General features: G+C 42.9%; 2 protein-coding genes and 1 long non-coding RNA gene across 12 annotated transcripts in view; 2 read left to right on the top strand and 1 right to left on the bottom strand.

Annotated features, from left to right (window-relative positions):
- Window positions 1–2,656: 2,656 nt before the first annotated feature.
- On the top strand, window positions 2,657–9,741 carry RPL7L1 (ribosomal protein L7 like 1). Of its 2 annotated transcripts, XR_008576803.1 has the most exons (8): window positions 2,657–3,252; window positions 3,396–3,504; window positions 5,436–5,599; window positions 5,769–5,906; window positions 6,175–6,284; window positions 6,498–6,710; window positions 6,975–8,991; window positions 9,559–9,741. XR_008576803.1 is itself a non-coding variant. In XM_054823410.1 (7 exons), the coding sequence occupies exons 1-6, from the start codon at window positions 3,200–3,202 to the stop codon at window positions 6,704–6,706; spliced, it is 783 nt and encodes a 260-aa protein (XP_054679385.1). In that variant the 5' UTR covers window positions 2,657–3,199; the 3' UTR covers window positions 6,707–6,710; window positions 6,975–9,741. The 2 variants fall into 2 exon arrangements, 1 of the variants encoding a protein (XP_054679385.1); XM_054823410.1 differs by having other exon boundaries at window positions 6,975–9,741.
- On the bottom strand, window positions 8,817–10,906 carry MAD2L1 (mitotic arrest deficient 2 like 1). The gene is made up of 5 exons (XM_054823412.1): window positions 10,765–10,906; window positions 10,480–10,626; window positions 10,210–10,330; window positions 9,557–9,660; window positions 8,817–8,989 (listed from the first exon to the last, which is right to left on the bottom strand). Exons 1-5 carry the CDS (start codon window positions 10,838–10,840, stop codon window positions 8,817–8,819), a joined length of 621 nt encoding a protein of 206 aa, XP_054679387.1. The 5' UTR covers window positions 10,841–10,906.
- Window positions 10,907–11,232: 326 nt separating this feature from the next.
- Window positions 11,233–16,320, top strand: part of LOC129206108 (uncharacterized) — a 156,429-nt gene continuing 151,341 nt past the window's right edge. For 8 of the 9 annotated variants that reach the window (XR_008576992.1, XR_008576993.1, XR_008576991.1 and 5 more), the window contains exons 1-2: window positions 11,239–11,567; window positions 11,961–12,028. This is a non-coding gene — a long non-coding RNA (uncharacterized LOC129206108). Of the gene's footprint in view, window positions 11,568–11,960; window positions 12,029–16,320 lie in introns of all 9 variants that reach the window. The other variant, XR_008576995.1, reaches the window with a different exon arrangement.

The following is a 16,320-nucleotide window of genomic DNA, read 5'->3' as shown; positions in this document are numbered from 1 at the left end:
TCACCATGGATGCAGATGTCGTAAACCCCATTACGCATAGGCTATATCCAGGAGGTGTATGTCCTGTGGCTGGGGTGGACTCAATCCCTGGTATTGTTTTATACAGGTACCTGTAGCTCAGTACAGTGATGCAGTTAGCTGTAGTTTTTCAGCAAATTGTAAGGTCACAAAGTAGAGTTTTGAGAGGTTACTTGTAAAGCCTGAATACAGCAAATCCCTTCAGTGAAAAGACAAGGGCAGAAATATAAATGTTAAACATTTATTTTTAACTGAACTGGTTTTCCCCACACGTTTTTTCCAGGAAGATACAAAGCCAAAATCTTTTTTAGCCCTTTCAATTTGACATAATAGGTGGCCACAAGCTGAGGGTACACACCCATGTTAGTCTCACCCACGTCTTTGCCTTAGACCCAGGTTTTTGCCTTTTGAGGCATGAAATGGATTTGCAGACTTTCTGACAAAAACATTGATGTTAAGGAACCTTATTTTTAAAAGCTTAAAAATATGCATCTATTCACAGCTTTTCACAAAAATTTTATTAAATATTAGTCTATCTCCATGAGATTGTTATTTTCATGAAATAAAGTCTTGGACCACCCAGCTTTTTTCTCTGTTAAACATTGGTTTGAGTGTGTGTATAGAGTAGTTCCTGGGCCTGTTTCCAAATCATATAAACCTTTTCCTTAAAAGATCTGAAAATGGGCATAATTTAAGATCACAAGGTATTTTCCCCATTAAAATGTTCCCAATATTAGATCATGGTTTGGCAAAATAAACATAATCTAATTCTTTGGCTCTTTTTATAGGGAATTCATTACGGACAGATTTCAGATTGAGGCACGGTTCACTGGTGAGAGTGATCGACTTCAAGCATGGCTCTTTTGCTGTTTGAGACTGCACACAATGTCTGTAGAGATCTTGTGGGATTTGAAATGAATTTATTGGGGTTTTATACTCTTCTTTTAAAGTGAGATGATAAAATAAGGCAAGAAGTTTAGTAGACAAGATGCTTCTAACATCCCACCTCACCTCCTGACAACTTTTGGATAAGCATCATCCCTCCTCTTTGCACTATAGATTGCATCACAGGAGCTCTAAAAGTTTGCATGCAAAAGTGAGTTAGTTCTTGAAATACTCTTAACTATATTTACATTTATTGTGTTTATATTTGTTTACACAAATTCACATATATACATTTTATATATTATTATAGGCATTCATGTGCTCATCTACCAATGTTCACGGAAATCTCAGAAAATCTAAGGCCTTGTCCAGAAAAAAGGAGAGAATAGGAGTTCAGAGTGCTGAAGGTCAGTTTACAACAGCTTACTGTCTAGGAAAGTGAGAATATATTTCTTAACACTGCAAACAGGGGCATTTGAATAGTCATTCATTAATATAACATAACCATTAGTTCAAGTTTAACAAGTCAGCCTAGGTATGCTGCTATGCTGTGTGACATTTCATAGCAACAGCACTTGAAACATTTACTTATTGTTTTCTTACCATTAATAATGAAATACCTGTGATCCCGTTTGCATTTCCCTTCTGTTAAACAAAGCACATACATTTGTAGATTTAAATGGCCCACATTTTCTGTCATGAGCTACCAGACATTTCAGCTATTTTTATAAGGAGCAGCTTACCCTAATATCAGAGTTACGTAGTTATGGATTTGCTTTTAGTTTCTTCAGTGAAAGTTTCATATGATTTATAAGCTGGTTGCTTTCTGTCTCGTAATCTAAAAGGTTGCATCAGAGAATAGCTGATAGGAAGCTGGGTTTGCGCACCAAACGGTGTGTTCTTTGTCAAGTGTACACCTGAGCAGGTGCTGGAATGCAGGATCATGTTTCTAAGTACAGATATTCAAGTATTAGGTGTCAAAATACTGCCTAATTTACAGTGTCATAAAGGTTTGCAGCTTCATTAAGGTGAGCAGTTAAACCCTGACATCACTGAGCTTTCTAGTGAAAGGCTCAAGCACCCAACTGTTAAAGAGCAAACTATGGTTGGTGTAAATCAAATTGATTAGAGACGCAATGAAAGTAACAAGTCCAGTGTATAGGCACACATCCCTCTTCCACCCTACACGGCACAGAGAAGGCAGCAGAACATGAATATGACCTCATCAGATGCAACCACATCCCCTTAGTGTGAGGCTGTGGCACCATCTACGGGTGAGACTGCTGTCCAAACTGCTTGTCCCAATCTCCCCGTCTCTCCAAGGCTTACAGTTCTGCACAGCAACTCCCCAGTCCCTTGCTCCGTAACTGCTCCGTCTCAGCACAGCTGGACACGGTGTGCTGCCTCCTCATGCCATCCCTGCTCCCAGAGAGCCAAGGTCATCTCTCTTCCCGCTCTGCAGGACCCTGGCAACATTTGAGATCCTTTCTTCAAAAGTGGCTGTGACCAGCTGCCTGCTGACACCTCAGGTGCGCTGTGTGCCCCACAAATCCTTGCTTGGGTCTGCTTGGTCCTTCAGGCAGGACCTGCTGTTTGGTGGTGGGGCTGCTGTACCTGGAAGCCACCAGGGAGGGAGAGAAAATGGCTGGTTCCTCCTGGTGAAGCTCCCCAGGGCATTCAGGTGAGGGGCTGAAAGACAAGCTCTTTCTGAAAGGCTTTTTCTCCATTGCAGGTGTCCCTCATACCAGGAGAAGTGAGGAGAGGGACGTGTCGCAGCCCGAGAGTCTTCTGCACATGGCTGCACGTGCTGCTTAAGGCAGTAGTTAGACCTGGGGACCACTGCTCTGCAAGCCTGCTATTTCCATTCCTCGGTGCTCAGAACAGGGATAACGCTGCCCTTGATATCCTTAAGTGGGGTGGAGCAGCAGAGAGGGAAGGTGCCTAAGCCCTGCAGCGCTGTCAAACGTAGACACCACCATGCTCTCCCACAAAACTGCAGCAGATGCCTCTGCTGTCACCACGGTGCGGGCAGAGGCTGCCCACGGGCTGGAAGAGCTGAGGGACCTAAGGACACCCCCCTTTGTTTTTTAAATTATTTTTTCTTTGGGAGCTTTGAAGCTGGCACAGAACAGCCATCTCGTCCGCACCGCTCCCCGCAGACAGAGCACGGCCTGCACAATAAAGAGCCGTCCTTCCTCTCCCTGGCCAAACGCCTCGGGGCGCTTCAGGCTCTTTGGCGAAGTAGGGTAAAAGACGAGTAGGAGCTGCAAGGAGCCGGGCCCCGGCCAGGGCTGCCATGATACCGCCCCTGCGCATGCGCGGTAGCCCCGGCGAGATGGCGGAGGAAGAGTGAGTGTGGCGGAGCGGCGGATCGCGTATCTGCTGCCATCCGCGGGGACTGCGCGGTTGCGGGGCCGGGGGCGGCGGCGGGGGAGTCTCAGGCGGTTGGGGTGAGGTGCTGCTGGATGTGACCGGCTTCTCCCGCCCCGCAGGCCGAGGCGGCGGATCCCGCTGGTGCCGGAGAACTTGCTGAAGAAGAGGAAGGCCTACCAGGCCATCAAGGCCACCCAGGCCAAGCAGGCGCTCCTCAACAAGCGGAAGGTAGGAGCTGGCTGTGGGGGTGGTCCCCGGGGCGGCGGTCCCCGGCCCGGGTCGCAGTCCGAGAGCTGACGGGGCGGAGGAGTTGGCGTTGTCGGGTGGTCTGCGGGTGGCTGCCGGCCGAGAGAGCCTGATTGTAAGGGGGTGAAGGCCGGGGCAGATCTGCAGTGCTGTTGCTGCTGTCCGTGCTTACCTTTCTGGGGAGGGAATCGTCATTCCGTGCAGTCCTACGAATGATCTGAGTGATCAGCTTCCTCTGCGAGGGGGGATGCCGGAGCCCTGCGGGTAGGCAAAGGAGGGAGTCGGCTCGTTGCTGAGATTCTGTATTGATGCTGTGAAGATACTGTGGGGTTCTCTGAGGAAGCTTGAGTGCATCTCTTCAGTTGTTGAGCATCTTCCCCATGTGTCTCTGAGACCTGTAAAGAGAACAAAACTTTTTGGGTTCTTATACTAAAACACAACTTTATTGAAGACTGTAAGTTGTTCCTCATAGATCAGCAATTACCAGGGTGCACGTGTGTATAGCCACGGGTGGTACATTGTAATGACACTGAGATGTTTGTGCTACCATGGGATGACCCTGTCTGAAACCAGTTCACCTTTCATTGTAAATCTTCGTGGAGACAGTGTGCTTTTCTGAGAGTGCGTTTAGAGTTAGCTATCTACCAGTAGCTAGATCAATCTGCTAGAGCATAGACAGGTCATCATGAAGCCTTGTTCTGCATGTAGGGTGACACATGTTGTAAATGCAGAGACTCCCTGTGCACAGCATGTGGTTTCCAGACTGGCAGAGCACAACAGACCTTTTTATTTCAGAATTTGAGACCTGTTCTGCTGTATCTCAGCTAATATGGCAGGTGCCTGTCTTGGAAGTGGCCTAAAGCTTCTCAGTGAATCTGTTTCTCTGGAGTTGGTGGGGTTATGTGCAAAACTCTTGCCGTTTTTGTTAGCTACTGTATTTATTTTTTTAAACATATCAGTGTCTCGCTGTATTTCCAAGGTGGAAGTAGAAGTATAAGCAATAATGTTAAATAGCCACCTCTTAAAATTCTCATTAGAAAAATGACCCTAGTGACAAGATTTTGATTAGGTCTACCAGCTTTGAAAATTCAAACCAATTTCATGGATGATTGACAAGGTGAAATAGAAGACACCTAACATTAGATTCTTTAATTTAAAATGGCCTAATAATTTACCCAGTGGTGTATCTAAAATATTATTGGGTAATTGCTATGCCTGTTCAACTCCTATTCATATGAGCACTATGATTTAGGTGGATGTACTTGTTAGTGAGCTAAGGATAGGCATTCAAACCTCTTTTTCATTTTTAAAAAAGCTTTAAATTTTCCCATAATTCTGAATTAATTTTTTCAAGTGAGCTAGATGTTCTGTGTTTAAATCAGTAATACTTAATAGTTACTTGAACACTTGCATTTTTTTTTGCATGTGTGCCCTTATAGAAAATGACTTTAAACCCAGTTATTTTCTGTTGGCTGATAATTTTGAGTTGCGCTAGGGTATTGCTGTAGTGTCTGTTTTACCTAGATACATATGTTGTTTCCGGCTTTCCCAGTGATTGGCTGAACTGTGTATGTAGTTGTGAAGGTCTGTCTGTGGCTACAAATGCTTCTATTTGATTTCTCCTATGTCTAGAAGTATCCTGTGTCTTGCTCTGTTTTTCCTCATTTTTTTTTTCTGGGGAAGAACTCTTTGTTCACTGTTCATAAGTTATAGCTAGCTGCTTGTAAATTTATATGTTGTCCCTCAGTTCTTGCTCCCTTGGGCTTAGATTATCAAATTTATTTTCTTCTTACTGCCTCCAAAACTGGAAGAGCGTAGTTCATCAAGTTCTGAATTTCCCTTGGCCTTTGAGATGCAGACCTCTAAGACTGCTGGGAGGGGTGATGGATGATTTCTTATCCTTCTGTCTTTAGCACCAGAAGGGGAAACAAATCCAGTTTAAACGCCTTGAGGCTTTTGTTCAAGATTCATGGCGCAAACACCGAGACAACATCCGGCTGAGGCGCATGGAGCAGAGACCTGGACAGACGGCTGTACCTCAGGAGCAGAAACTAGCCTTTGTTGTGCGGATTGTAGAGTAAGAAACTTTTGTTGCTCCTTACCTTTGTTATTGCTACCATTTGTAGCTCTCATATTATTTCTAAGCGAAGGAAGGGTGATCAAGCCAGACATGTCTCCTTGCAGGAGGCCTCTTGTTGCTGTATTAGAGAAACGTGGTTACTAATAGTATTTTTTTTGTGACTCAGTATTAAGGGAGTGAGTAAGAGGGTAAGAAGAGTGATTGAGTTGCTGCGGCTGAGAAAAAATTACACTGGTATATTTGTTAAACTGACTCCGTTATCACTGAAGATGTTGCGGATTGTGGAACCTTACGTGGCGTGGGGGTAAGTACCAGTCCCGTGACTCGGTAGTAGTTTGTATGTAAATGTGATAGCTTTTTGATTCTTCATCTGGTATCACAAATCCATAGCTGGCTTTTCCAGTGATGGTCAAAACTCTGTCAGCTTTATATCTAAAACTTGTTATTGTCCCTTTACTTATTGTTCTAAACATAACTTGGTTACTTTCCTACCTCTGTACAAAGAAGTAGGATGGGACTTCGTGCTGCATCATGTCTCTGTGTTACAGAATCTGATTTTTGTTTTTGTACAGACACCCTAACCTGAAATCTGTACGAGAGCTCATCCTGAAACGGGGCCAAGCCAAGATTAAGAAAAAGAGGTTCCCTCTGACGGACAACATGCTGATAGAGGAACATTTAGGTGAGGAAGAAGATGAGGAAATGAATCAAGGAAAGATGCAGATGTTGAGAGTTTGCAGTCTGACCTAAGGGGGAGGAAAATCTTTCAAGACTAGGAATTCTGGAGTAGTACGAGGAAAGATAATACAGTTGGTCATCTCGTGTATATGTTGTTTGTGGGGGGCTTTTTGTGTTCTGTTGAGTTTTTTAAATTGTTAAATTTTTTTCCCTGCAGGGGGTTATGGTATTATTTGCCTGGAAGACCTTATTCATGAAATCTACTCTGCTGGGAAACATTTCAAAAAAGTCACAAACTTCCTGTGGCCATTCCATCTTTCAGTGGCTCGCCATGCTTCACGTAACAAAGTGGGCTTCCTAAAGGAAATGGGTAAGCCTGGCTGCAGAGGTGAAGCAATCAACCAGCTTATACGTCAGCTGAACTAGTCAGGTAAGGAACCCTGTTGTGCAACTTGTAAATCTTATTCTTTATCGGTTTCCTAAGAATACTGCCGTCAAAGATGGGGGGGGGGGGGGTGTCCTTTATTTTAATTCTTCACCCTGCAGAGAAGTGATCCTCAAGGTAGGGGAAAGTTGGGAAGAGTGTGGGTCCCGTTTAGGTATCAGCAAACCCTAAGTGGCCGCCTCTGTAAAGGCTGGATTCTGGGAGAGTGCATTCATGTGTCTGTTTTTTTCTTTCTTTCCTGTTCTGCAGGGTCATTGTGAAAACTTCAGGATTTATTACCTGTTCCTTTTCACATGTAGTTTTTATGGACATTATACTATCTCTTGATTGTTGGTGCCTCTATAAAAAAAGAAAAATACACAGATGATGATGGACTTTGGGCTAGTCCTTGAAGAAGAAGAAAAATTGTATTTGGTACAAGAAAGAAGTGACTGGAACTTCCTGGAGCAATCTGACTTCGGCATCTCTATAAAACAAGGGGGTTTTATGGTTGTTACTTCTAGCCCTGTACCAGTCACCTCCTGATCTCATCTTTGGTCAGTTCCTGATGTAAATTTCTGTTACAGTTGACTTGCACTTGCTGCTTTGATCCAGTCCTCCCCAGGGGAAGTGCTTGAAGTTGCACTCTTTGAAGTGCACCTCCTTCTAGGTGTAAATGGGTAGTGCAGTTAGCTGTTTTAAGAATATTGCTGTCAGGCAGAAGAAAACACTAGGTATTCCTCTGTTACTGCAGTGCAAGCCCCAGTAATAAATAATGTAACTTTTTTTTTTAAGTACCTAAATTGTATTTATTTTCAAAAGCCATGATTTCGTGCCACTGTTTTACAAAAGGCTGCCTTTTCAATTCTGCTAGATTGGGACTGCCGGAGAGAACTACTTCCTGATAGGAAAACCCAGAACCTTTGTAATACAGCGGTGTGTGTATAATCAATATTTTTAAATAAACTTTTGAAATTATACTATTGTAACAGGAAGAGCCATATATAACTCTAGAAGAGTAGGAAAAGAGTTAAATACTCTGGCTGAAGTGAATTTGGTGAAGGAAATAAACAAAAACGTGGAAGAGCCTGAAAGTTCTATTAACACTTGAGAGTTTTAAATTCCTAATTTCTTCCAGTACAAAAATGTGTGAAAGATGCAGGGAGAATCCTGTGCTATTTAACAAATAGGGAAGGTGCTGTGCTTAATCATTAGGTCACTGACTATTTGTACTGTTCTTTGAAGACTTACGTGGAGGCAAACTATTAATCCATGAATGGATTTCATATTGACTCCACAACACTTGTTTTGAGATATAGGGGAAACAGTTAAAGTAATAACTAAGTAGGATGCCTTTAGCATATTATTTCTATGACAGTTATAAAGAAAGATGCAGCATTCATAAACCCAGCTAAAATACAAAGTACTACAGACTCTGAATTAGAGAAAACTATACAAGTTCAAGCTTTATTGTGTAAAACAAGAATACAAACATAGAAAACTCAACAGACGCTAGAGACAGAACACCCCCATCCCCAGTGCTAAAGACCAGCAGTCATTAATGTACAAGGCTTCATATAGTTGAAGTTTTCCTGATAAAACAGCTTCTTTAATTATAAAGAGGTACAAGTAACTTCAGAATTGTTCTGTTGATTCATTTTGTTTCTGGTGATAAAACAGCCCAGGCTTTTAACATAAAGAACTGGCATGGCAGGAGTGAGATTTTTATTCTTTTTAGTCCCAGAGAAAACTTAAGCCTGGTAATAGAAGGCAGTTTGTAACAAAATACTAAATTACAGGGTCTGGACACAATTGTAGTAATTAATCATAGATTTTAGGCAGTTTTTCTAGTCAATGTGGTAGTTAACACCGTTAAGTTTAGCTCATACAGTTAAGTAAGGATTGAACTACCATTATGAATACTTTATTTAGACCTCTTTAAAAACAATACCAGCTTAGTCTAGTGTTACACCACATTATCACAGACAAACACGTTGCCTTTTTTCTGTATCATACTTAAGCAAGAGCAACAGTAATGGTGCGTTCATGACTTAGCTGCACTATGAACAGAAACTATACAAGGTGATAGAATGTATACAAAACCCCCACTTCTTAGGGAAAGGAATCCTTTTTGTAAGCCACCATACTATTTACTTTGTGGATTGTAGTAGTGAAGGAGCGAAGACGAACCTCTTCTGAATTGGCTATGAATTGTGGTCCTGACTCTTCCCACTTTTCTGGCACTGCCAAATCTTTATCTGTGTATATCAGCAAGTCAAAGGCACCTGTAAGCAAGTAGGAACAAATTAACATGCATTAATGCCTGTATAAGAAGATGGTGTGTTTGAAGTTAAAGTTCATCTTTTAAAGCTTGAGACATGTACCAAGGTTCTCAGAAATTATGCTGATACTAGTTATGTGAAAAGAAGTAGTAGTTAAAAAACATGAAAACAAGTCCTGGTTATATTCATGTGTACCCTTTTCAGTTTTCTAAAGTGAGCGTGATGTCAACTTTTCTTTAACCATGTTAAAATACTGTGGAGCTGAGCTCTAAGTAACACTTCATATAAACTCAATGGTTATTTATACAAGCCTGTCCACAGCTACAGTCACAAAATAATGTATTTATGAAAATTTAAATTCCTTGGAGTACACATACTAGTTTCATTAAGTTAGTTAAGCCACCCTGAGTTCTGTCCTGATCTCAGTCTAACAAAATGCTGTCTCTGAAATGTGAGGGTGTATGACGTAATAATTAAAAAGCCTCAGAAAATGTTTTCTAAAATGGAAAAGTTGTTGAGGTTTTCCAAAATAAAGCATTTGATTTCTTTAGTGAAGTTAGGAATACTTACAGGCAGTTTCCAGCAGTGGCAGAAAAGTTACTGTGGCAGTTATTTGTCTGATAACAGATCGAATTTCATCCTGAATAGCTTTCTGAGATTTTTCTCGTGGTGCACTGGAAAAAACAGGAAAACTGGTCAGAGGGTTTCTACTCTGCTGACAGTTTTCTTTAAATACATTTTTCTCTATTATGCTCTGTTGGTCTGTTCGCTATAGGATTTTTTTATAGTAGCCCTAGGTAGATAGGCTTAGAAAAGCGATAGTCAGTTTTCCTTTATTACTGTTTGTGAAGCTTCACAATATTTGTAAGGAATGTTACATTTATTCTCAGTCTGGGATGAATGAGAACATTTGGGCATAACAAGTAGCAGTTATTCAGGGCACGTACCCAATACAGGATGTTATATACTTTCTTGAAGATTAAAAATCAAGTTTTGATCTGATGCTTTAAAAAAAATTAAAAGCATCTGAGGATTATACATGCTTCAATCATATAATGACTGGTTTACAAACAGAATCGCAGTAAGAAAGATAGTAGGTTTGGTAAGGTTTGATGCTCATACTGAGAAAAGGCTATTTCATCCACTTGGAGGAACCATGGCATTTATCTTGTGCCTGCACAGCTACTGGGTACATGGAAGAGCAGGCATAGAGGAACAGTTACCTATCATCCTTTGCAGTTTTGTCACACTCGATGTCAAACTGCCACCGCTCCAGAACCTCATTGTTTTCGATACTCGAGATGACCACCACCAGGCGCTGCACAATGCACTTGTACAGCCACTCTGAAAGAAGCCAGAGCAGTTACTTGCAGTGTGAGAGAGATGAGGAACATCAGCAGAGACACTGCAAGGAGGGTGCGGCTTCCTACCGCCAGTGGGGCTAGCTTAGCAGCTTGAAGAACCCCCTCAGCTTCCCAGCCCGGCCCTCCCACCTTTCATCTGCTCCACCACGTTGTTGAGGTAGTTCTTCAGCTCGGGGTCGGTGGTGACGAGGAGGGTGAGGCCATACTTCTGGACGCGGGTGAAGGTCTCGGGGGGGTAGATGCCCCGCTGGTAGAGGATGCTGTTGATTCCATACGCTGCAACACACAGAAAGGGGGGAGAGAATGCGTGTGTGAGGCGGCCGCGTCGTCCCGCAGGAGGCCTACCACCCGCCCATCTTTCTTCTCCCCGCTCCCACCTCGGTTCCCGAGGCACCCCCGGCCACAGCCCCTTACAGAAAAACTCAGCGACGATCTCGGCGCTGCCCCGCAGGGTGATGCCCTGCTGGTCCCGGCCGAGCTGCTTGGCCATGGGGGCTGCGCGGCAGCCGCTTCCCCGCCGCCCGGTTCAAATCCAGCCCCGCCCCGCCGTGACGCCCCTTCCCGGCTCCTCAGCGCGCCGCCGCGCACGCGCGCTAGTGAGGCCGCGCCTTCCCCTTCTCCGCGTGCGCGGACCGTTGAGGAGCTGTCTGTCTTGGTGCGCATGCGTGCGGCGCGCGGGCGGCCGTTAGCGGGAGGGGTGCGAGGCGGGGCGCGAGGCGGGGCGCGAGGCGGGGCGCGAGGCGGGGCGCGAGGCGGGGCGCGAGGCGGGGCGCGAGGCGGGGCGCGAGGCGGGGCGCGAGGCGGGGCGCGAGGCGGGGCGCGAGGCGGGGCGCGAGGCGGGGCGCGAGGCGGGGCGGTCGTCTCGGTGGCTGAGGGGAGGACGCGGCGCTGCAGCTTGCGGCACCCCGCTGGCCTCGGCGTGTCTTCCCGTGGCGAAGGGGGGCTGCCGTGCTGTCATCGGTCGAAAAGGCTGTTGGGTGCGGGTTCGGCAGCTGCCTGCTAGAAAGAAAAGGTGTTTCCGCTTTAAACTTTCCACCAGTTCTAGGTGCCGTCGCGCGGGGCCGAGCCGTTACCTGCGGCGCGGCTGAGGGAAGCACAGGCTGAGGGCGGAGTGACACCTCGCCGTGGAAGTGCTGTTGGAAATTCGGTTTCAGAGTTTGTTTAGATGCGTTCGTCCACACGAAGGCGCTTTTGAACTTAAAAATGATACTTTCCAGGTATGAATGACATGAAGCAAGTGCCCCGTTTATGGATGATTTTTGGTAGCATTCACTATTTATGTCATGTAGTAGCTATCTAAAATAAAACCAGTCTATTCAACAAGTGTCAAAAAGCAGCAGGGAGAACCTGGGAAAGTGGGATGAAACAGGTGCTTTCTCCTTAAATCCATAGGATGGCAGGGGGGTTGCAACTAGATGATCTTTGAGGTCCCTTCCAGCCCAAACCATTCTATGATAGATGGTAACACAAAAAGAAAGGGCGGAAGAGGCACATCGAAAGGCAGGGAACCCAAGCGCTCACCACTCTGGACATACCCACCCCTGCCGTCAGGCTGCCACAGCGAAGGACAATTGCTAGTTGGTCAAAGCACTTCAATCCTGTTATTACAGGGACACCAAGGAGACATTCCAGCTAGCAGCGACTATCAAATGGAGGAAGCTCTGGCAGAGGTTAACAGGTAAGAGAGACCAAGTGAAACAGCAACTAAATGTTAAGTGTTGAAATATATAAATAGTATCACGAAGAAGGGAAGCCATCGTCTACTGGGATAGTAACTAGATGGCCAGCTAGTCATTTGGTAAAATCAAACAACAGGCAAGTAAGTGAAAAGTAAATGGATTTGTTGGGCATGGAAGAACTGCAAATGAAATCCTTCCCTGAATATGATTTTTTTGAAGTGTCTGGGATGAATAGACGTTATATCTAAGATATACCCATATTAGAGGCCCCTATTAACCTTGAAAGAAACTGGTAAGAACAGCCTTAAAATGAAGTGACGTTCAAAACAGAAGTGTTTTAAACCTAGGATAAAAACTGTATAGTCATTACACAGTGCAGTAGGCCAGCTGCTAAAAGAGTGAATAGATGGTGTGATTGCTTATTTTTTCATAATAAAATACTGTTGGTTACGGTTTTTGCTCTAAGAGAAAGTACAGTTTGCTTCAGGGTTCACACTGCTGTGATTAAAACAAATAGTCTTGAAATCTTGTGCTGAAGTTCTCTTTGGGTCTGAATAATTTAATTATTAACCTAGAGAACTTTATTCTGGGTCTTGATCACTAGTGATTGTGTTATACATTAGTCTTCTGACTAAAATATTTTCTGAGTGATGTATTTCAAAGCCAATGATAATTGAGGCATTTTTTCATCCGAGGCCCAGCTTTTAGAAGCTAGATAGCTGTGAATATCAGCTGTTTTGCTTCAGACCTGGTGTACTATTATGCTTTTATTCATCTATCCCGAAATGGTCTCAACCCCCTTTTTTTCCCACTTGGCTTTTCATTGATTTTGCTTCCTCTGAGGTTTTTGGAGAGCTGCTCATTTTTGTGATAAATACAAGAGCTTGAAAGCCCTTTTATGTGAGGCCAGGCAAGAATAGTAGAGTTTATGAGTAATATTTACAGCTGGTTTATTACTGTTAAAACCAAATGGAAGAAAAAAAATCCAAATGCCTCTTGGTTTACCACAAATTCATTTCACTGTATTTCAGTGTAGGTAGTTTAAAGATCTGTTGTTGCAGACTTAATTGCATCCTTTTTATTTCTCCCAAGATTCATCTGGCAGGTATTGAGAGGCGGTGGTAATCCACGGTACCTCTGTTAAAGCTCTACGCTCCCTTCAGTGAACCTGGCGCATGGTATTTCACAGAGTTTTGGATCACTTCTCTGTCCCCAGTTCTGTATTGCAGTTAACACTGGTTTCTGCCCCGAAGTGCGCGCCCCCTTGAAAAAACCCCCATCCCAACAACCCAAACCCAAACCCAAACAAAACCAACAAACACCACCTTTGCCTTGTGTTACTCCTTTTCTTTGCATCTCTTATATATGCTGCAATGTAATCTAATGGTGAGAGCTGCATATTTTCAATACTTCTCCTTTCTCATAAACTCCCAATATTTTCCTTTGTCTTTTAACACATTATTTTTCTGTGGCCAATTCATTAGTTCAGTCTTTTAAGTCCGTGAAGTAGTGTCTTTATTTTCTTAACCTTTGTAGTTTTTTTACTGGAATGTACTTCATCTTCACCTCTCTTTTTCTTCTCATATCATCAAGATGTTCCTCTCCTTCCCCCCACCAATAATTCACTTGCATGAAGGTTTAGTTATTTGACAGTGTGTGTTTGCTGCTTTTCCCTTCACATTCTCCGATTATCTCATCTTTGTCTCTCTGTTACAAGTCCTAAGCTCCACAATGCTTGTCTTCATTTTCTTCACTTCATTTAGGTCGGTGTCACTCAGCTTCTCTACCAGGTCAATCCAATATCCCCCAACCGAGGCACCCAAGGAATGTGTGCTTATCTGTCACATAACTAATCTGCAGTCACCACTTGACCATAGCCCAGTCAAGTGCAACAGGGACATGTGTACATAAGTCTTTTTGTCATATTACTGAATGGGCACATTCCACATGATGATGATGATGCCTATAGTTTGTGTTTCGGGCACATCCAGCTACATGACAGGGAAGGCTGCGGGGCTCTTGTAAGGGAGAACAGCAGGGAGAGTGCCGTGGGTTAGTGAACGATTTGTGTGGCTGACAGCCTGCTTCCTGACCAACTCCGAGGGACTCTCAGGAACGAAGATGACAAGCTGAGTTATATGTTCTGGCACACCAGGAACTGGCTATCCTTGCTTTAATTATCTCATGCTAAAACATTGATTTTCACAAGGAATGTGAAATCCCAGTTGTATTTAATTTAGGTCTCTTACGATTCTTTAGTCATTGCTCTGTTTCTCAATTACAGCTCGATGTTATGACAGATTTTTTTTGATTCTCTTTCTGTGGAAGGAAATGTCCCCTGTTTAGCTTGGCTTCTATGCAACATTTAATGATTGCTTCCCCATGGCAATTGTCAATGAACTTGGGACAATCCAAATCACTGGTATGCCTTCACTTTTTTTAAGGCAACCCAGGTCACATTCCCATAGTCATTCAGTAGACTAGAAGACATAATTCACTTGTAGAGATCATTCCCAGTTTTTGGTTTTTTTTTTTTTTTTTTTTACCCTCAGGATGATGTGGACAGGTCTCTCCTTCCAGCATAGCAAAATAGTCTAGAAAATGAAAGTTCTGTTTGCTACAAAAGCCCTCATATCACATTAACAAATTGTCATATTAAGCCTCAGTAAAACCAGTTTTTCCTGTCCAGAGAAAGGAAGTCTTACCCTGGCCAACAGAGCCTTAGTGCTTCGTATTTTCTAGTAGATCTCAAGCTCTTTTCAATAATTTCTTCCCACATTTTAGGAGGAGATTCTATACATACAAACCCATAGAAATAGCTAGTCCTGTTGCATTCTTCCCTGCTATTTTCTGTGCATCACTTTGATTCTCCTTAGGGTTTTAGAATGCTGCCCATCCCTGTAGTTGCCAGCACTCATGGCAGATGTTGAGCTCGTTCTTGTCCTGCAGGTTAGACTTTTTGCTCCCTCCTTTCCTCAGCCCATCTTTTGGTATTTGTAGGTCATATGCTGGGTGAGGCAGTTCTCAGTTGGCTGAGCTTCCATGATTTTTGGTGGAACTGTTACTTTTCTTTATCAGTTTAGTTTTGGTGCTATAGGAGGGTGTAACATTTCAGTGGTTCCCAGGAAAAGCTTTTCCTGGACGTAGGCCACCAGCACAGTCAAGTATCATCACTGTTCCTTTCTGTAAGAGTTATTTTAAAGTCTTCTCATGCTTTAAATCACTTTCATATCTTTAAATCACTTTGATGTGTGTAAGGTTCTTTACTGCCTTGCGTTGTGTCTTCATGGCTCTCATCCAGGATTCCTTTGGTAATTTATTATTATCTGGAATTAACTCTAGAATTAATGTAAAATACTGCATTTTTTCACAGGCATTTTATTACTAAGTTAATTTTGTTTTCTTTTTTTGTTGGTCAAGTTTGTTTTCAGTAGTGTTTGTAGCATCAAAGTTTGCAGGATAAGTACAGGTACCTTGTGTCAGCTGTCAAAATACTATAATGTTTATTTTCCACTTGTCTAATGCTATGTTTTAAAACATAAACCATGAGATATTTGCAAATAATGATACTGTATTCTTTCACCAACACCAACGAAAGAGTGGTGCAACTGGGAAAGATTGTCTTGACTTTTAAGAATTAAAAGAAATTGATTTAAAAATTAGTCAGTATGGGCTAATAAGCTGCACTGTAACTTCTAATATGATGAGTAGACTTCTCAAAGGGACTTCCTCATTCTGGTTTTGAACACCGTATAGAAATTTTTTTAAATTAATTTTCATTTTAAATGTTATCAGTTTTAAAATTCAACTTACTCAGGTGACTACTTATTTTTTCTGGAAGGTGAAAGAGATTTGATGTTTCCTTATTTAAGCCAATGTAAGAACACCATTTAGCTTGAAAGTAGCTACATCCGGATACCAGCCACCTTGTACAGTGAAATAACTATTTGAGGATTTTAAGAGTTTTGAAAACTTCTGTGGAACAACACTGAATTCTCTCTTTCTGTCTTTTTTTTTTTTCACTCTCCCCAAAGACCTAACATTTTTCTAAAAGATAGGTAGGAAAAAATTTAGTAAGATATTTGTGATGGTTTTACCTCCAAACTACCGGGAGATGGCACCAGGCACATATGTTATCTGCAACCTGTCAGTTTAGTCTTGAACTACAGTGAGTTCATTTTACTGTTAGGTACTTTAGTTTAGACAAGTTTTAGATGCATTTCTTTTGCTAGTTTTTAAAACATTGTTCCAGAATGAAGGAAATAACTAACTTGATGCCCAGTTTTGAGGT

The sequence above is a fragment of the Grus americana genome, chromosome 4 (genome assembly GCF_028858705.1).
Source record: "Grus americana isolate bGruAme1 chromosome 4, bGruAme1.mat, whole genome shotgun sequence".
Lineage (NCBI taxonomy): Eukaryota > Metazoa > Chordata > Aves > Gruiformes > Gruidae > Grus > Grus americana.
The sequence above is the reverse complement of the archived record's forward strand: the minus strand, read 5'-3'. Positions and strand labels throughout refer to the sequence as shown.